Source organism: Microplitis mediator, chromosome 5 (genome assembly GCF_029852145.1).
Source record: "Microplitis mediator isolate UGA2020A chromosome 5, iyMicMedi2.1, whole genome shotgun sequence".
Classification (NCBI taxonomy): domain Eukaryota; kingdom Metazoa; phylum Arthropoda; class Insecta; order Hymenoptera; family Braconidae; genus Microplitis; species Microplitis mediator.
The window spans coordinates 619,805-639,386 of record NC_079973.1 but is presented as its reverse complement, the minus strand read 5'-3'; the positions used below and the strand labels follow the sequence as shown (position 1 = coordinate 639,386).

General features: G+C 33.7%; 2 protein-coding genes and 1 long non-coding RNA gene across 7 annotated transcripts in view; 2 read left to right on the top strand and 1 right to left on the bottom strand.

Moving 5' to 3' along the window:
• Positions 1–19,582, top strand: part of LOC130669052 (uncharacterized protein C05D11.1-like) — a 230,564-nt gene that overhangs the window by 153,168 nt on the left and 57,814 nt on the right. The gene's annotated exons all lie outside the window — the stretch shown is intronic.
• The window catches only part of LOC130669055 (venom dipeptidyl peptidase 4-like), a 152,133-nt gene that overhangs the window by 85,494 nt on the left and 47,057 nt on the right, over positions 1–19,582 (top strand). For all 3 annotated transcript variants that reach the window (XM_057471726.1, XM_057471727.1, XM_057471728.1), the window contains 2 exons: positions 13,676–13,898; positions 18,586–18,680. In XM_057471726.1, coding sequence (XP_057327709.1) covers positions 13,676–13,898; positions 18,586–18,680 — 318 coding nt within the window. The remainder of the gene's footprint in view (positions 1–13,675; positions 13,899–18,585; positions 18,681–19,582) is intronic.
• The window catches only part of LOC130669070 (uncharacterized), a 135,981-nt gene that overhangs the window by 79,067 nt on the left and 37,332 nt on the right, over positions 1–19,582 (bottom strand). The window lies entirely within an intron of this gene.

Sequence of the window (19,582 nt, the reverse complement as noted above, 5' to 3'; positions counted from 1 at the left end):
TTTAGCCCTTCTTATTTTTCATCAGAATAATATTTCTTTTAATTAATAAAAAATTATTAAATTTCGTTCTTGGAGATGGGAAATTGCACTGAGATCTTTATTTATCTAGCAATTTAAATTAAATAAACAGTCGAGTCAAAAACGTTACAGGCAGACATTAAAGAAATCATAAACTCGCTGTTGGATTGAAAGTTTAAAGAAACATTTCAGAAGCACCGACGTTTAAATTATTTCAATTATCTATTCGAGGCACTAATTTCGGTCTCTATCTTCTTGTATTTTCAATCTTTCTCATTTTCCGTCACTACCAGCACAAATTTACGTTACATAAAAGTAAACCGCGAAATATTTATGGCTAAAGAAACTTTGAGCGAGTACTCTTGATACTTTTAGTTATTTTACAGTGCACTGGTTTCAATATCCAGTTTGTTTGTTATGGATAATAAGAAATTTTCATTTTAATAAAGATACCAAAGCCATATTTTTTCTTTTATTAATATTATAGATATATACAAACCATCACTGTCATAGTATCCTTATGCATTGAAAACTGAACCAGACGAATTCGTGACCCGGAAGTAACCTCAAAGGCAATTTATATTTTTTTGAAGCCTTTGCTGATTTGATATCAGTTTTTTTTTATATAAAATCCACCAAAATACAAGCCAGTAGAATTTGAATTTTAAAGAAAATTTATGTTGAGATCTGTAGAATTTTTAACGCGCATGCGCAAGTTTGATCTATCCGTCATGCGCAGAATTTTAATAGACGACCTACAGAGATCGTAATTAGTTTTAAAAAGCTGTTATTTTATATTTGGTTTTAAAAATTAAATTTACATACATTGACTGAGGTAAATATTTGAATGAAAGAATGTTTGTTCACTAGAAAATTAAAATAATAAAGGAGAGTAGTGGACTCGTTAAAATTTATTAGTCAGCGGAAAGTGGTATCATTTGAATTATATTATTTTAATAATATGAGAATAATGGCGAGCGGCCTTTTGGAAAGACATTAGATAATTAATATAAATAAGAGACACCGAGTATAATTCAGCGTTATCGTAGCGAGCAGTATGTGATCCCGAGATGACCTACTCGTTAAACATTTACACGAGGTCCTAAATAAACGTTGGATTGTCCATGTGGAAAGGGAACAGAGTTCGCTGTAGAGGCGGTTAAGAGTCCGAGCCCTCGTTCCGCAGTTAACTCGAGTTCTAGTGGGGGCTCGAAGGACCAATAAATGAACGACTTGCTTCATCCTGTATATATTATACATACAAGTGTGACAATGTCTGCAAGTCAGAGTACACGCGTCCTATCGACAAATTCCGACAAAACTTAAACAGTAAAGAGACCCCTAATTCGATTATAAATTACCGCCATTAAGGACCCGACTTTGCCCAAGTGTATACCAACTACACTTGTAGCAATTTCCTCGCAATGGCTTTCCCACTTGGACGCCTTTTCAACCCAAAACTTTTACTTGCAATATATGCTCATATATCATATCTTAAGTATATCATTACATCTCATACTTTTTTCTCAGAGCCATAATTACTTGTATTAGTTCGTTTTGATAGTAGCCAATTTATTGTTACAATTTTCATCAACAAATTGACGTAATTACGCGGAATGTTAATAGAAGCCTTGGTTTCAAATCCGCTGCAAGACTTCTTTATTTTTTTTTTTTTTTGTAATTAATTTTATTATTATTACTGGTACTAATTGATTCACTTTTGAGTGTTTGCTGAAGTTAATTAGCTGCAAAATAAAAAAAAAACAATGAAGGGAGTCTAATTAAAAAAAAAGTTAATGAGTACTCTCGTTTACTGAATGATCATGAGTATGTCGAAACATAAAGTAAATTTAGTGAATGGAATTGCGAGTTCTAGACACCAAATTGAAGGCAGGTTCGATGCAATAAAGCCTGGGGTTGTCTCGTGGGATGTCGCATCGGCTGTTCGTTGAACTGGCAAAGCTTGGATCTTGCTTTAGCTAGTTACCTTCAAACCTTTCTCAATAACACAAGACACCTTGTATACCCTCGGAAGTACATCCGCCGAGACTGCAAGCTCTAACTACCGTCTATACATCTCGGTGTATTAATTCCTCAAAAAGGAATTTTCCAAGCTAATTAGTGCGGCATGCAATGCTCGGTTATTTTCAAGCCTCAATTGAATCACAAATTACTTACAGTAAATTTAATTTTAATTGCAAAATACAATTTCGTATGAGGTAATAATTATTGCCGAGTAGGGGTGTGCGAATATCGTTCGAATCGAATCGAATCGAATCGAATATTAATATTTGATTCGAAATCCGAATCGAATAATTCGAATTTTCGAATTATTCGAAAGTTCCCGAATAATTCGAAAAAATTCGAATAATTCGAAAGTTCACGGATAATTCGAAAATTTTCGAATAATTCGCGAATAGTTCGAACAATTCGCGAATTATCGAAATATGACTGAATTTTCTATTGTTTCCAATTTGAATTCCATTACATCGTGTATCAAATATTCTAGTTACGAATAGTATACTTTTTGATTAAAAATCAATCATCCGGAGAAAACGATTGCTCAATTTCAATGTATGTTCATCTCTGTTAGTAACATAAAAAATCTAGATACTATTATTGGCAAGAGATCTTTTCAATTCATTTTGGTTTTTATAATTATCAATTTCCGTTTGAAAAAAAATAAATAAGAAAAAGGTTACACATGAAATATTTTAAAATTCTCTATAAAAAAACTTGTAGAAATTAATTTCGAGAATTTTAAAATATTTCATGTGTAACCTTTTTCTTATTTATTTTTTTTCAAACGGAAATTAATAATTATAAAAACCAAAATGAATTGAAAAGATCTCTTGCCAATAATAGTATCTAGATTTTTTATGTTACTAACAGAGATGAACATACATTGAAATTGAGCAATTGTTTTCTCCGGATAATTGATTTTTAATCAAAAAGTATACTATTATTCGTAAATAGAATATTTTGATACACGATGTAATGGGATTCAAATTAGAAACAATAGAAAATCCAGTGATATTTCGATAATTCGCGAATTGTTCGAACTATTCGCGAATTATTCGAAAATTTTCGAATTATTCGTGAACTTTCGAATTATTCGAATTTTTTAGAATTATTCGGGAACTTTCGAATAATTCGCGAATAGTTCGAACAATTCGATTCGGATTTCGAATCGAATATTAATATTCGATTCGGAACGAATAATTCGTAAGTTCGAATTATTCGCACACCCCTATTGCCGAGTTTAGTGATGATGATTAAAAGGTTTCCTTTGCTAAAAGTATTCGGAAATGCATGCGGGGATGAAATGAAACATCTCTGAGCTTAACTAAGATACATTTCTACTGTTGGCCATTACCCACTTGTCCGCTGTTAGGACACAGCCAGAATACAGAGTGCTTGGGTGTATATATCTATAGAAATACAGAAAGACCAGGAGGTAGATACAATGCCAGCACAAATCCTCATTAGGAAGGACATGCGGCCAATTGCGTGCCTACTCACGGCCTCACCCGCTATTATCGGTATCGTATCCCATCGTCTATCTATTTCCCTCTGATACAAGTTTCCGAGCAGGGGAAATCTCCAGATACGCTGGTCCAATCCTTAACTACACTTCCGATGTATATATATACAAATATACAGGGCATCGGTAAATACAATTTATTGTCAGTAATGATTCACTTGTTTAAACTTTATAGATTTTATTTTTAAATTATGTTGCGAGTACATTTTTTTTACTCTAATCAAGTTTAAAAAAAATTTATTGTTGTTCACGTTTTTCATCGGCTTTATTTAAAATAATGGCTAAATTAGTGGAGATACAATGAAAATTTATACAAATAGTTTTTTAGAGAATTAAATTTTCTATAAAAAATGTCGATACTCATTTATATCTAATTTCAATAATTTTTATAATAACTTTTGGATATAAAGTGCGTCATAAATCGCGCTATAAAAATCTTATAATTTCCAGAACTTTAAATTTAAATTTCGGGTAAACTAGTGGAGATACGATGGAAATTGACAGAAATAATTTTGTAGAGAATTGAATTTCCTATGAAAAAGTTGACTGCAAACTTTAACGTAATTTCAATAGCTTGGACGCAATTTAAATTTAATGTCAAGTGCTCACACGCTCGGACACAGAATTCAATATAAAACCCATTATTTAAATCTCTTAATTACAAACGCCTATAATCAAATTTGTACAACTCCGTTTGTTATATTTGAAACGAGTGTTTATTTGTATTGAATTAATGAGTAATTGGAGGCATAATTGAATGGTCTGTTGAATTAAGAGGATCGTATTGTCCAGGGGAAACATGTTGTGTCAAAGACTGGGACAAGATAAGACGTAAAGTTCGGTAAGAGTGTTGGGTGACAAAGTAGTGTAAAGTAATTGTACGGTTCCGCTGTAGTTAGGCCAAAGTTTAAACTTGAATTTCAGTAGACGGACAAGAGTATAAGATGGAGTTTAAAGACTCAGGCAAATTAAATTTCACGAATTTAGTGAGAAACGATATGACCTTCCTCGTCTCGGTAATACTTTTACGCTGTTCTCGTATATTCAATCTAACTCGAGAGTTCTTGTCGTTGCTTAAGATGTTCTTGTATATAAAACTAACTTCCTATATATATATATATATATATATCTATATACATAAATGTATACAGTTGAGAAGTTGAATGAGAATGGTCGGGTGAGCTCACTTTAGTCAGAGGATATACCAAAAAGACACTAATGGCACAGTGAGAAACTTTCCGATACTTAAATTTTCTCGTTCATGCGTCTCGTAAATACATTAAAACTACTGTACTTTCAACCATCTGTACACTCATGTACAACTCCACATTAATATAATTATGCATATAGTCGACTACTTTTAATTTAAAATATAAATGCCTGAGTCGAAATATTAGACGTAAATTGAACGTTTTGGACATTAAAAACTCAATTTGACAGTTTTCAACTCATTCAAAACGTAGATTGGAGTATCATAAATCGAAAAGGTAACTAAAACCTATTTAGAGTTACAATAAGAAAACATAAGCGTACCAAAAAATTTTTTTCATCGATTTTGTACTCCTGGATTATAATCACGTCAATTCCCTAAAATTTTGTCGTCCGCCTTTCTGGCTCTTAAATAAAAAATTCGTATTTTGAAAACAAAATTTTTTCAGTTTCATACTTCTATCTTTAACACTATATATTTATATCTGTTTATATATTATGATATCAAAGTTATGAAAATTGTGATTACAAATATTGAAATAAATTAATGAAGTTATCATTAAACTCAAATCATGAAATTACCAATTTTTTATGAAACAAAGTACAAAAAAATTGTTCTATTTACTTTCAAAATGTTCAATTTACGTTTAAAACGTTAAGAACGTTCAACTTACGTCTAATATTTCGACTCGGGTGTTTTATTTAATTTTTTAAAAACAAATAATAGGAGTTTACACTTCATGTTGAGTAAGTGACAAATTATGTGACAATCGTCGTTGCAACATGAGCTTAAAGTTTACGTCGCATTAACGTGAAGGCGAGTTTGGTAGATGTCGTTACGAGCAGAAGACGAATAGGCATGGGTTCGAATCCCAGTGGATTGCCGAAATAATTTTTCACACAAAAAATGTCAAATCTTTCGGCTCTGAGATTCGTCCTCTCACCGATTCGTGAATTTTATTTGGATTCGAGTTTGAATTCAACTCAGTTGTTCTAGCAGTTGAGCTATTCGAGAAATTCTTGAAAATTGAACTTTCAGAACAGGTGTTGGAAAAATAATTAAAAGTTAAAACTTTATAGTCTTGGGCGGAAAAAAATGATAAATGATAAATGACAAGATCGAGTTAATTAAACTGTAAAACTTTTTACTGAGTTGTTAATTGTCGATGAGTAAGGATTTTAATAATAATTTTATGTAGGGCTAAGGTCAAGAGTGTGCTAAAGCTCATGTAAAAGTAATAAAGTTTATTAATTGCGTATTAAAAATTTAATCGCTGCTTCGCGCATAATATTGTTCTTTGAATTTATCATCTGAATTATTAATAAAATATAATGATAACAGTAAATGAAGTTGAATGAACTTGTAGATAAACAATAAAAAGTAAAAAAGGATAATACGAGTAGTAAAAATCCAAGTCAAGTATCGATCAGATACATAAATAATCCGAGCAACGTAATGATAATAAAATTTATTAAAGTACTCAATATTGTTTACTTTGAACAGTACTCGATATCAGTAGTATCTCTAAAAAGCCCTTGAGCACCAGGAATAAAAAATTATTAATTAAAAGTTATTAATTTCTTTTTTTTCCACTTACTTTTACTTGATGGAATAAAACGTAAAAAAATATTTGTCCATTAAAATAAAATACCGTAAGAGAAAGTCGAGTAAATAATAAAATACTCTATGACTCATAAATGATGTTTACACGATCACATAATGTATAAATAATTCATATCGCATTTATTTACACTGAGATCCTTTAAAAAAGATCAAAAACATGGTCATCAATCCCTTTGACGTTTGAACACACGATTTATCTTTGATATAAAATATTATTTTTTCATATTGCCAAACATTGTGCTCATATACTTACTAATTATATTTACTCACTAGCTTTTTTTGTTTTCATTTTTTTTTACTTTTGTGAAAAAAACTCTCATAAATAATTTTTATCTCGCTTTTTAATTTTACTTTCCTTTGCTCTGCTCTGCTCTACTCTATTTTATTTTATTATATTTTTTATGTTCCTTTTAGTTTATTCCTCGTGTCTTTTACGCGTGTATACTTATCGCAACCCAATTCCTCTGCACAATTTACAGTAAAGTTAAGATTAAATCTAACATTTGTAACTATATTTTTACCTCTATTTACTTTTACCTCTTTATTTTTATTGTCGCACATTTTTGCCTCTTAACAGTCGACTCAAACACTCTGCTCTTATTTTATTTTATTGCTCAAAGTATCTTATACATTTATTTATTTATCCGTAATCAGATCCCAGTTTATAAAATTCATAAATTTAAATTCCACAGTGAAAAGTAATTTTTACATCAATAAAATAAACTTCCCTTTTTTTTCATTCCATTAAAATTATTTTGACTAGAACGCGATTTTATAAATTTGCAATTTTTTTTTGCTGAACAATTTCAATCCCAAATACCTTTCATCTGTAATGAAATTTAATTATATATAAAACGGGCTACTAAATAATGGACATTCCAATAAACAAAATCGATGCACTTCGACCCGATCAATTTTTATGCCAATCAAAAATAATAAAATTTTGTTTTAAAACTCCACCTGTGCGTACTACGGTCAGATAAAATTTTTTGTAGAACACGATCGTCAAAATTTGACCCCTGGTGTTAAATCGTCCGCCCGAATTATTTTTCCTGTTTTTAAGTATAAGCGTAATTTATAAATTTTCTAGTTATTCTCTAAAAACTTCCCGAGTCGAAATTTAGAGCCTATATAGGTCCCTATAGCCCTAAATAGATCCGATTTAGAGCCCTGTAGTCCTGTAACTCCAACTTTGAACCCGGAGGTTCTAACATTCACTGAGAGGTCCGATTTTGAGCCTTCAAGTCCGACAATATTAGTCCCGTAATAATAATAGGCCCTAAATCGGACTTAATTTCAATTTTCATCAGGTCCTAGATTGAGCCCCTAAGTACCGAAAACGGAAATTTGTAGCACCTTGGGGACCGAAATCGGACCTCATTTAACATAGAAGCAGACTCTATTTAGAGCCTCCAAGTCCGAAACAGGTCCGACTTTAGAAGGCTCTAAATGGGCTCTAAATTTCGACTCGGGTTGAGGTGCGCGATAGTTATTCACTCAATTAATTTTTTTTCTAAATAAAAAAAGAAAAAGAAATAAAAGAATGAAAAGTTTTAATTAAAAACAAAATTCTTTATAAAATAAATATTGGTATTCTGAAGAACGCCAGAATATCAACGTTAAAAAACTATTAAAACAATAGCCATATGTATTTTGAAAGCCACAAAAGATTGATAAATTACCGGCGATAAATTAAACTCATCAATCGATATTTTTTCTATTACGATCAAGTTGGCAAGTTTGCAAGTTTAACTATAGAATTGTGGATGCATTCATGACTCGCCAGGTATTCTCTACTTTCACTCAAAAGAGTACAGAGTATGTGTAGGATGTAGGGTGTAGTGGAGCTCGGCAAAAGGGAACAGTATGAGGCTGGGTGCGGTTGCCCGATCCACGAGCAGCAACCCCCGATGGAGCACGTCGAGGGCTCGCATCCACACGCTATACATCTCTCTACACTACACTACCCTACACTACAGTACATCTGTGCCATTGGTGAATATAAACTGCAACCTCGTGCCTCGAATCAAACCCGGTGAATTGGGTCGACGAAACGTGCCTCCCTCCTCTCACCCTCTCGCGCCTTACCAGAGAAACATTTTCCTCCCAATCTAGGATTTCTGCTGCAGACCAAATATCCTGTGAATTTAGACCGGATTGCCTTCAAAAAGGCTTTAAAAAAATATTTATATTCATCTTCTGTATGTTCTCTCATGTTTTTTTATTGCATTGCTCTTCAATATACATTAATATATTTAAAGTTATAACATTAAAAAATATATGAGCATATGCGTCGTGATTTGAAGGTTCGCGGTTCGAATCCAGCTGACGGTCACTTCAACTAAAAAAATCGGTCTATAAGTTGACCCTGCGGGCCAGCCCCAAAACTTCCCGCTGTTTTCGAGCTCGTTGAGCTCGAAAACATTATTGTGAATACATTTTCGAGCTCTTCGAGCTCGCAAATACTTTTGTATGCCATTGTTTTGTAAAAAACCATTTTTTAGCATTTTTTTCTCCCACCATATCTCGCGAACGAATTAACCGATTTTGATGGTTGAGGCGGCAATCGACGTGTTTTATCAAGTTCTTAAGCTGACCAAATTTTGAAATCGAATTATTGAGTCGTTTTTGAGAAATTTCGAAAAAACCAAAAAAAATTTTTTTTTGAATTCTTTCGTCAACGGTTTCTCTTGAACGAATGAACCGATTTTGATGGTTGAGGTGGCATTCGACGCGGCTTATAGAGTTTTAGAGCTGATTAGATTTTGGAATCAATCCATCGAGCAAATTAAAAGTTATCCAAATAAAACATTTTTGAAAAAATTTTGTTTTTGAAATATCTCTGAACGCACCCTACCGATTAAGTTCAAATTTTTACGGCTTCAAGACATTAACAAGCCGCGTCGAATGACACCTCAAAGATCAAAATCGGGTTATCCGTTCAAGAGTTATGAATATTTACATATATACATACGTACGTACGTACACACATACATACACTTGGACATCATCGTGAAATTAGTCAGGATAGCTTCCTAGAACCTCAAAACGTTCAAATCTGATAGAAATTCGGTTTTTGCAAATTGGACCGAAACCAATAACTTGCCGAATTTTTGAAAATTTTCAATTTTCTTAGCGGGAAGTTAAAAATTTATAATTTAATTTTTTATTTTTAATGTCATTTTTTTTGTAATTTAAAATTTAAAAAAAAAAAATTACAAACGGGAATGTAATTAATAGAATACAAAGTTTGCGGTTTGAATCCAGCCGCCAATGTCGGGAATAAAAAAAAATTTCATTTATATCATTAATATTATTTTTAAAAATTTATAAATGATTTTATAGTTAAAAAATAATGATTCGAACAATGCAATATTCTAAAAAGCTCGGGTGGAAGTTTATCACGTACGTCTTTGTGTTCTATAATAATATCATCCACAATACTCACAGGAGTATGTTCCATCCACTCTCTCAAAATGTAATCAGGTTTGCACACGGATGACTTTTGTCCGACCTCACGGTGTAAATTAAATATTGCATATGCAATTCATAATATAATACACTGTCCCCAAGAAACCTCAACAAATTCAAGACTGACTTTAGACAAAATTAGTATTTCATTATATATATAAAAAAAATTGAGGGTCGGGAAAAATGACAACTCTGGGAAAAAAATTAACTTTTCTACCCTCGATCTGCTGAAATTTTTATTTTGCTCATTTGTAAATAAAATAAGACAAACCCTAAAAAATTTCTTTCGACATTTCAGTGAAAAATTTAATTTTCCAGTAAAACTACTAAATTATAAAACTCAAGTCTTTCTAATTAAATTTTTTGCCTCTTCAATTACCCGAGTGGATACGCGATGGCTTTTGTCATTCGCTAAAAATTAAACAATTTAACATATGAAATCACCAGGCAATACAAATCCTGTGACAGCAGCATCAAGGCCCGAGGCAAATGAAATAAAATTACAGACAAAGCTGATGCACTAAAATCTGGTTGATGCCACCAAAGTATTCGAACTAGAGATTTTTTTTCGCTCCAAGCAACAGCCGTCCATTCTATTCGTTCCTGAAATTCAATATCCCTTTTATTCCAGTTTAACGACCTTCGAATATATCCATTCTCCTGTCAAATCACTTTTCATTCCGTCTATTTAAATTATTTCCGCTAAATTTTTATCAAAAAAAATAAACTCATTATTTTTACAGCTGCAACTTTCGAAACTTTTAATTGTCAACTGAATAATTTAAGTAATTAAAAATAATAGATTGTGTAATTGTCCAGTCTGACTTTTGTTCCGACGTATCCCTTTTTTTTCAAGTAATCTTACATCACCTCTGTGATAACATTTTTCGCCGGTGACGTAAAAAAATAAAAGTCTAAAACGGAGAAAAGACACAATTAACTTAATTGCCTCAGTCTTTATTATTATTATTTTTTTTTTTTATGTTTTTTATTTCCCCTCCCGTACTAGAATAGCAATTTCACATGACAAAAAAAAATAAATTCCATGACAATTCTCCCTGAGTCTCGGACCAAAACCGAATTTATTTTTTCTCATTTGTTGATCCGTCGTATTTTTTTAAAAATAAAAAATTAATTTATTCAAATACCGGATCTTTATTTGTGTCATCGTAAAACTTGGGCATTTTTTATTTTGCGGACAGCAACAAAAAGTTTAAAAATATTTATAATTTTTTTTTTCCTCATTTACTTTAAAATGAAACTTAACGGCTGAGTTTCGTGTTGCCACTATTTTACACGGCTTTTGTCTAAGAGTATACATTAATTTTCAGTAACATTATCTAACTTTTTTTAAACACAAACCGCATTTTTTTTCTTTTTTGCTTTTTTCTATACAATTTATTTACTTTTTTTAAATTCATAGCCAAAGTATACTCAGCTCGTTGCTCTAATGTATGAGCTTAAATTAAGTTTTTTTTTTAACCCAGAGATTTTTTTTAGATAACTTGATTAAAAAATATTAATAAAGATGTTTAATGACTAAAAAAAAAAAAAATTCACTCGAGGTAATAAACTTTGATATCGAAATAATTAATTTTTATTTGAAACGAAGTTTATTCAGAAAAAGAGCACCGAGTTTTTATATATTTAGCTGTAATGAGTGTGTAAGTAAGCACTGGCCTGTAACCGGGGTCGACTTACTCGACAAACAAGTAGTCAAGTCGGCGTTAGTTTCTCCTGAGCTTGGACTTTTATATATTTATATGTGTAATAGTAAGGACGTCTCTCATTTAACTTCATGAGCGCGACAAAAGTACGTCGGACGAAGTAAAAAGTCTGGTAATAAATGAACAATTTTAACTGGATATAAAAGTTTTTTTACTAATTTAACTGTTGATTAAATTTTAAATAATTTAGTAGCGCTATTTTTTTTTATTATTCAATTATTTTATTATTAGAGGATAGTAAAAAAATTTTCAAAAGTTTAAAGTGCTCGTAATGCGGATTTTAATTTTTTAAATATTTAAATTTTTTTTTCGCTCGTAAAAATTGCAAATGAATTTTTAAAAGGGTCAAGTACAGAAAAGGGAAAAAAAGGACGACTAGAATTTTTTCTAAATATACTTAGAGGAATTACGGACGTCATTGGGGTAATTTGGGCTACCTTAGGATTAATTCTGATTAATGTAAAATAATTTTAATGTTAGAAATGAAAAATAATTAATTTTTTTCCACTAAAAAGTATCTAGTGTCTTGCGAACACTTGAATCTTCGAAAAAAAAAATTCAACAATAAAACAAAGTCTCGAAAAATAATTTATTCTTCAACAACAGTTTTAATAAGTAGTTTATATTTATTTTAAAGATATCGTTAAGCTCTGTGTCAGAGTTAACAATGAAATTCCACTCGACCGACTTCCGTGAGCCTCGAGACGAGTCCGGAAGCTCTTGAAACCGAATGACAAAAAATAAAAAAAGGAGCGTAAGAAATACGAAATAAAAAATAATAAAATTTAAAATAAACTCTCTGAGCGTTTCGAACTCGTCGCCCTCCTCGCAACAGGATTTTCACCAACAACTCTATGCTAAGACCGAAAAAGATAAAAACCGATTTAATTCGTGAATCTGGAACGCCGCCACGTCCCGTATTTCTCTACTTTATAACGGCCGTGGGATTAATAATCCAAGCGATGCGCCGGTAGATCCCAGGACGTTGCAACAAGGAGCTAAAAGAGCACCCAGGCACCCCAGGAACCCCAGGGGGTGCACTGGCTAAAGATGAAAGAAATAGTTTTAATGCTGGAGTGAAAAAGGACAGACAGAGACAGATAGATAGATAGATATAGAGGCTTGAGTTCCGCACGAGCGGCGGCCCGTGGAGAAGCCAACTCTACAAGGCGGAATCGGCAACAAGGGAATAAACCCAACTCAGGAAACTCTCCCTCTCTCTCTCTCTCTCTTCCATTCCTTTATACTCCCTCGCTACCCTCAGCTATTTATCAAGGGACGTTAGCATGAAAAATAACCCATATTCACGCGACCGCGACCTTTACCGCCAAATCCACTCCCATTTTAACGGTTTTAAATATTTTAATTATTTGTGACCTAGACAAACTTTATTGAAAGTTTTACTAATTAAATATCGTGTCTCCAGGATTAAAGGAGCAGACATTGTTTAGGGAATTAAATAAATAATTGGCCGCTGAAGGAAAAAATTTCGAGGAATACGATAGCTGCAGTACACGCAATGATATCTTTAGCGAGTTTAGGAGCCGAGTCCCGTGAGATCGCTCGGGTTATTGGAAAAATGAAATTACGTTGAAGGTCTTTCTTGACTTGCTTTCTGTCTCGGGGGAAGAGATAATGATACGTATTAAATTTAATTTCGATAGAAAAGGTTTATGTTGAAACAATATTTTATTTGTAAGATAATTGGAAATTGAAAGGCAATTAGACGGGATTGCTGGAAGATAAATTATTTTTAATATCCTGGGTCAAAGGCAAAGCTGGCAAGTAAATAGCCCGGAAATGAGCTTTTAAATGCGCTGGATGTTAAAAGTTTTCAAAAATTTTCGGATAATATATGTGGACTCTCTACTCTGCAAATATATGTTTTATGAGTAAAATTTTTTGTTGAGTGGAGATCTAAAATATTCAAACATTAGCTTTTAATTTACTTCTCAAGAGAAAGTTCTGATAAATAGAACAGACGTAATTTTTAAAAAATAAAATGTTAAATTTAATGAAATAAATATGACGATAAAAATGTAATTTAAAAAAAAGTAAAATAAAATGTTTAAAATGTTACAGGAACTGATGACGAAGAACAACCGGCGAAATTGGCGTCGACTACTAGTTGGTGCATTAATAGCGATTGTCGTTCTTGTTCTGCTGATCGCGGCGATAATTCTCCTGACTGGTGGCCCCGATTCCGGAAGCTCTCGAACGACGACCACCGCATCTAGCATCACTCTCGAAGAGTGGCTCGGGGGCTGGCTATCCACTAAAAGCTTTAATGGCACCTGGCTCAGTGGTCAGTAAATTTTTTCTCTTCCATACATGAAAACATTTTTTATTTCCTCCAACCAGCGCTTCCCTTTTCTCTCCTTCCCCAACCAGAGCTTTCACCGTCGCTAAGAATTTCGAAACTCGCCCATCTTCAAATTTAAAAATATTTAACCAATTAGCGAGTAATTATCAGCACTTGAACATGATAGTTTAAAGTTAATTTTAAATTACATTAAGTGAGCAATTATCGGTCTCCAACTTGGAATGCCATCAAAATAGTTAAATTTAAAACACTAAATGGGAACAAGGAATACCAAATATATATATATATATTTTCGCCAAGTACTTTGCCGTTTAAAGTTTTAAAAGTGTATCGTGCGCACAAGTACAGAAGTGGTATAACCGACGTATAAAAGTAACAAAGTACCGGGAAATAAAATGGCTGTAAAGTGCTAGTGGGGATAATGGCGTTGATGAAATTCTTCTTAAGTGTGGACAAAACTTTGAGATTAAAATCTCTCTCTTTATAACCACTACCTACTAAAGTATTTTTCACATCCAACTACTCTGTTTACTTAACATTTTTTTACTTTTTTCCTAAACGTTTTATATCCATTTGTTTTGGTTTTTCCCATTTATTTTCTCAAACATTAGCCAGAAAAAAAATACATTTATTTATCTGCATTAATTTGTGAGAATACTCTCGCAAAACTTTTTCACTAGTTCATTGACACTAAGCCGTGCCTACCCGAGTCGAAATTTAGAGCCTATATAGGTCCCTGTAGCCCTAAATAAATCCAATTTAGAGCCCTGTAATCCTGTAGCTCCGACTTTGAACCCGGAGGTCCTATCATTCACTGAGAGGTCCGATTTTGAGCCTTCAAGTCCGACAATATTAGTCCCGTAATAAATTTGGATTCATTATAATTGAATAATTTATGATGATTATTATTACAATAAACCAGGGCTTACAGGCCCTAAATCGGACCTAATTTTAATTTTCATCAGGTCCTAGATTGAGCCCGCAAGTGCCGAAAACGGAAATTTGTAGCACCTCAGGGACCAAAATCGGACCTAATTTAACATAGAAGCAGACTCTATTTAGAGCCTCCAAGTCCGAAACAGGTCCGACTTTAGAAGGCTCTAAATGGGCTCTAAATTGCGACTCGGGTACATTTTTCACAAATAAACACAAGAAATTCTGCCAAAAATTTTACAAAATTCGTGCTTTTGGTGCCGTCAATTACGAGGATAAATATCCAGCAGCTACCAGCTGCACCATAAACTCCTCACCTAAAAAGACTCGATGGCATGTGTCTGTTATAGAACTGATGGGTTCCTCGGAATCTCAAAGCCCAGCACAAGGAGCCGGGGTTGAGTTGAGCGTCCAAACACGCCGCGTAGTTTGATCAACAAAGCCAAGGCACTGTCATTGTGCGGAATTCCAACAACGCAGTGGTTCTCGAGAAACAACTATACACTCGGTGGTGTAGCTGTTGGAATAGCTGCTGTGTCGGACTGTTGCAGCAGCACGTCTCGTCACACAGGATGCCCTGGGATGTTGAGATTACCCAGGAAGATCGTTAACGCGATATATTATTGAGGCGATAGCACCAAATAGGGTCATAACACAAGAGCCCTATGCTCTGACTTGAACCTTCTCCACACATCTACACATTTGTATATATATATATATATATATATCAACATGCAGAGCATGCAAAGTGTCTATGTATCTATATATGTTATCAAGTCTCTTCGGCACAAAGATATGTACATACATATACAGGTACATATATAGGATATGCGCTGTACCGTGTGTTCCAATAAGCCACGAGTACGTGCACATACTCATAACCATTCATGTGCATTCTATTTGTCCCGTGCGATTTAAACTCGGTTTACAGTATGACGAATAAAATTTCTTGACAAATGCTTCTATTGGAGCAGTGGATTCTGATAACACAAGTCGCCGACAGACTGACAATCTTTTGCCAGAGCGATATTAGCTCCAGTCCTGACACATATTTCACACTTGGGACGCAGTAAAAATTTTTATGACAACGGATTTTCTTTATCTTCATTTCACTCAAGGCTTTATTCCTTCGGGGACTTTCAATTTGTTTCGACGGTCAAGTCGATTGTGGACACCCCGTACACTTTTGTCGCAACTTGTGTTCTGATGGTTAATTTGGATGTGCCGTCAACTGATCCCAAAAATTTTATACCACGATAAATGATCCCTACAAATTGATCCCACCAACATCTGATCCCATCGAGGTTAAGTTGAAAATGATGAAGATGAAGGTTTTGAAAATAATAATAATGAAAGTTACGAAAATCTTGATGAAACTGATGAATTAGAAGATCAGTTTTCAGTTGGACCAGTTGTCAGTTGGATCTAGTCTGTGGGATCAGTTGTCTACGGGGTCAATTGTCGTGTGATCACTTGTCGGGGATCAGTTGTCATGGAACCGTTAATTTGAATATTGGAGTACGTAAAATAATTCGGTTGAGTGGAAATAAATTTTGAAACTGGGTTCAAAGTTCGGAGGAGCTTTGTAATGGTGATGACAAATGTGGTAAGTTTATAATTGTAGTATTAGTATATAAAATCGATAGTTATAAAATTGACAAGGGTTAGAATGAGTAATCTATGGGGAGATTCATCGGATTAGCTGTCGTGTCCACAGCTGGTCGTCTTCGGCAACCGGAGCTGAACTATCCCCGTTAACTTTAGTACAGCGTGTGCGGTTAATCGATGCTGAAAGCTCTCTTCGCCAGACATTGGGACGCGTGTGTGATAACTTTTTGCGGTATAAATCCCACAATTTGATAAACACTCGATCAACTTGCTCATCCGTCACGGGAATAATTACTCAACTTTTAAATGTTATACGTAAAGTTGTTCTAGAAAATATTTAATTATATTTTTCACTAGTTCCCAGCCGATTCAATGAGAAACAAGTTGTGTTTTTATTTAACATGACTTTGAATGGAAAAAAATAAAAAAAGAAATAACGTAAATGATTAATTGGACGCTTAGAACAGAGACGTAAATAAATAAATTGGATAAAAATAAAGTATAAGGTGTTGATTAATAGAAAATCGTTAGAGACCCAATGCGCCTCTACAAACTCAATTGTGTTAGAAAATAATTGCACCGAGTAAAGCAAAAAACTGTCCCACTGTCACTGGAAAATGTTTGCTCCAGGCGGATTTTTTATATTTTTTCTCTCGTTTCAAACTCGACAATTCCCACGATTGAGGACTGAAAATTTATTTTTTTACTTGTGTTCAGTTTTAAATCACTTGGCTGGTTTTTTATTTATTTAAAACTAAGAAAAATAAAGTTGATGTTTATCTAAAAAAATTTGCCAACAAAAATTAATCTCAACATGTTCCCAAAAGGACTATTTATCAAATAATAATAATAATCGTCTTGACACACTACAAATAGACAACAATCTATATATTTTTTTTTCCTCATACGTATTTTTATTCGTTCTTGGCTGTATATATTCCAGCCCAAGACCTCTGGGGTAACATATAACACTAGGGTAAATCGATAAAAAATACATGGGTGTAAAGAAAAAAAAAACATAAATAAATAACAACCCTCAGAGAATTTAGTGATCTCCAAAAGCAGCCATGTGACTAAAATCAAAATACTTTTACTATTTTATAGACTTTTTTTATCATAGACAAAATTCTTATTTTCTATCAAAATTTACCTTCCGTGAAAAAATCTCTATAAAATTTAAATCCATCGCTAAAGATAATTCAGTGGGTCGTTTTCGGTACAAAATTTCAGTTCAAGCTCAGAATAAAATCGTAATTAAAAATATTGTTTTGTTAATGACCAAATTTTTCAACATGTGTGGAATTTGACAAATGAAATCTAAAAACTGATACCCAACGAGTTTTCATTTGAAAAAAAAAATTCAATTTATGAAACAAAAGATCGTTTACCCAAACAACAGCAGAAAATAAATATACACGGGTTAATATAACAATGGAGGGTTTTATAAAGGAAATGAATGAACGTACACAATCTTTGTGAAGCGACCAATTACACCGGAAATGACACGTACTCAATGTCCGTCGATCGCGAACAGAAACAGAGTGAGGGTTATGCACACGATGGGATAGGATATATGTACGATGTCAATCCTTCCAGTTGAATTGCAATCGAAATTCGCGGTGGACACACGCGAAATCAATCTCCACTTGTACCAACCCATAGCTATAAGCTATAACCATCCCAGCCATGGTATGGCTTTCACGCCGGTATTATACAATTACTAATACACAACCGATGTCTCTCGTCTCTCGTCTCTCGTCTCTCGTCTCTGGTCTATGCTCTCTGGCTGGTGGTCTCTGGTCTCTGGTGTGCAACTGCTACCACACCAACACAATATACAACAATACCAAACGATATTCACTTTCACAGCGCAAGTGTCACGCGTTAATATCCGGATACCCAGAATCCCTCGTAAAATCGATTTCTCACTTCCTGTCCTCTTGATGTCGTTTATCGATATTTAGCTGATAGCCCTCACCAATTCAATTCGAATCCAACACAATCCACTACGATCTTCCGATTTTCCAATAGGGTTTCACCCGACGCATCCGATATCACACACACGATTTTACGTTCAAAACTACATCGAAAATTTAATTTTTTTTCGTTTGTTTTATTGTTTTTACAGACGATGAAATTCTCTACCAAGACGAACTGGGAAATCTGATGATTTACAACGTTAATGCTGACGATTCGAAGCTTGTGCTGCCAATTACCAACCCGGTGAGTATTTTGATAAATTACTTCCTCTACAACTTTGTCACAAAATTCAAAAATATTTTTTTTTCAATTTTGAGCGGCAAAAATCAATTTTTCCAACTCTTGCATTAAACAGAGTGAAAAAAAATTCAAACTTAGTACTTTGTAAATGATAAAAGTTTATCAAAAACAAAAAGCACTCCAGTGATAACTGATGGCTGTCCTGGAACAAAGTTGCGATTTAATTAGCGGAGGGTAAAATGTAGACTAATATGTGGAATAAATAATTTGTTGAATGAAAAAGTTTGTTGGGTTTTCAGTTTAGACAATAACATTGTTAGTCTGTTGATGGTACTCGTTGCATGGTATTTAACTCACGGGATAATTAAATCAATAGTGACAAGTAGTTTCGGCGGTGGGTGCAGACTAGAGTCTAGTCTCTAGTCGTTAACGAGATGGAAACGGAAGCCTCAAGGCTCAAAAGTCTACAATACAATTTGTCTTACAGCCGCGCGCGTCGGTTATTCTGTTCGCGAATTGAAACTCTATGGTTTATAACAACAACACTAACAATAATAATAGTCGAATGGCAGACTTGGAATTGTACAGAGTAATTTTGTCGATGTCGCAGGTCTAGTGTAGCGGCTAATTAGTGCCGCAAGGCAGCCGCGAGCGTTAATTTCTCCGTGGACTCTATTCGGAACGACCGACAAGTAAAGGAAAGCCCTCGACGCTGCTCGAAGCTCGAGCTCTCGGTGCTGGTACACATGTGTGTACATGTGTTATACCGAGTGACATACGTTGAGTACGTGTGCCGGGGGATGTCTGGGGTGGATGCATTAGTGACTAGTGGAAACTTGGGAAATCAACCGGAGAACCGACTAAAGATCTAATATAACTATAAAAAGCTCTACGTAATATATATA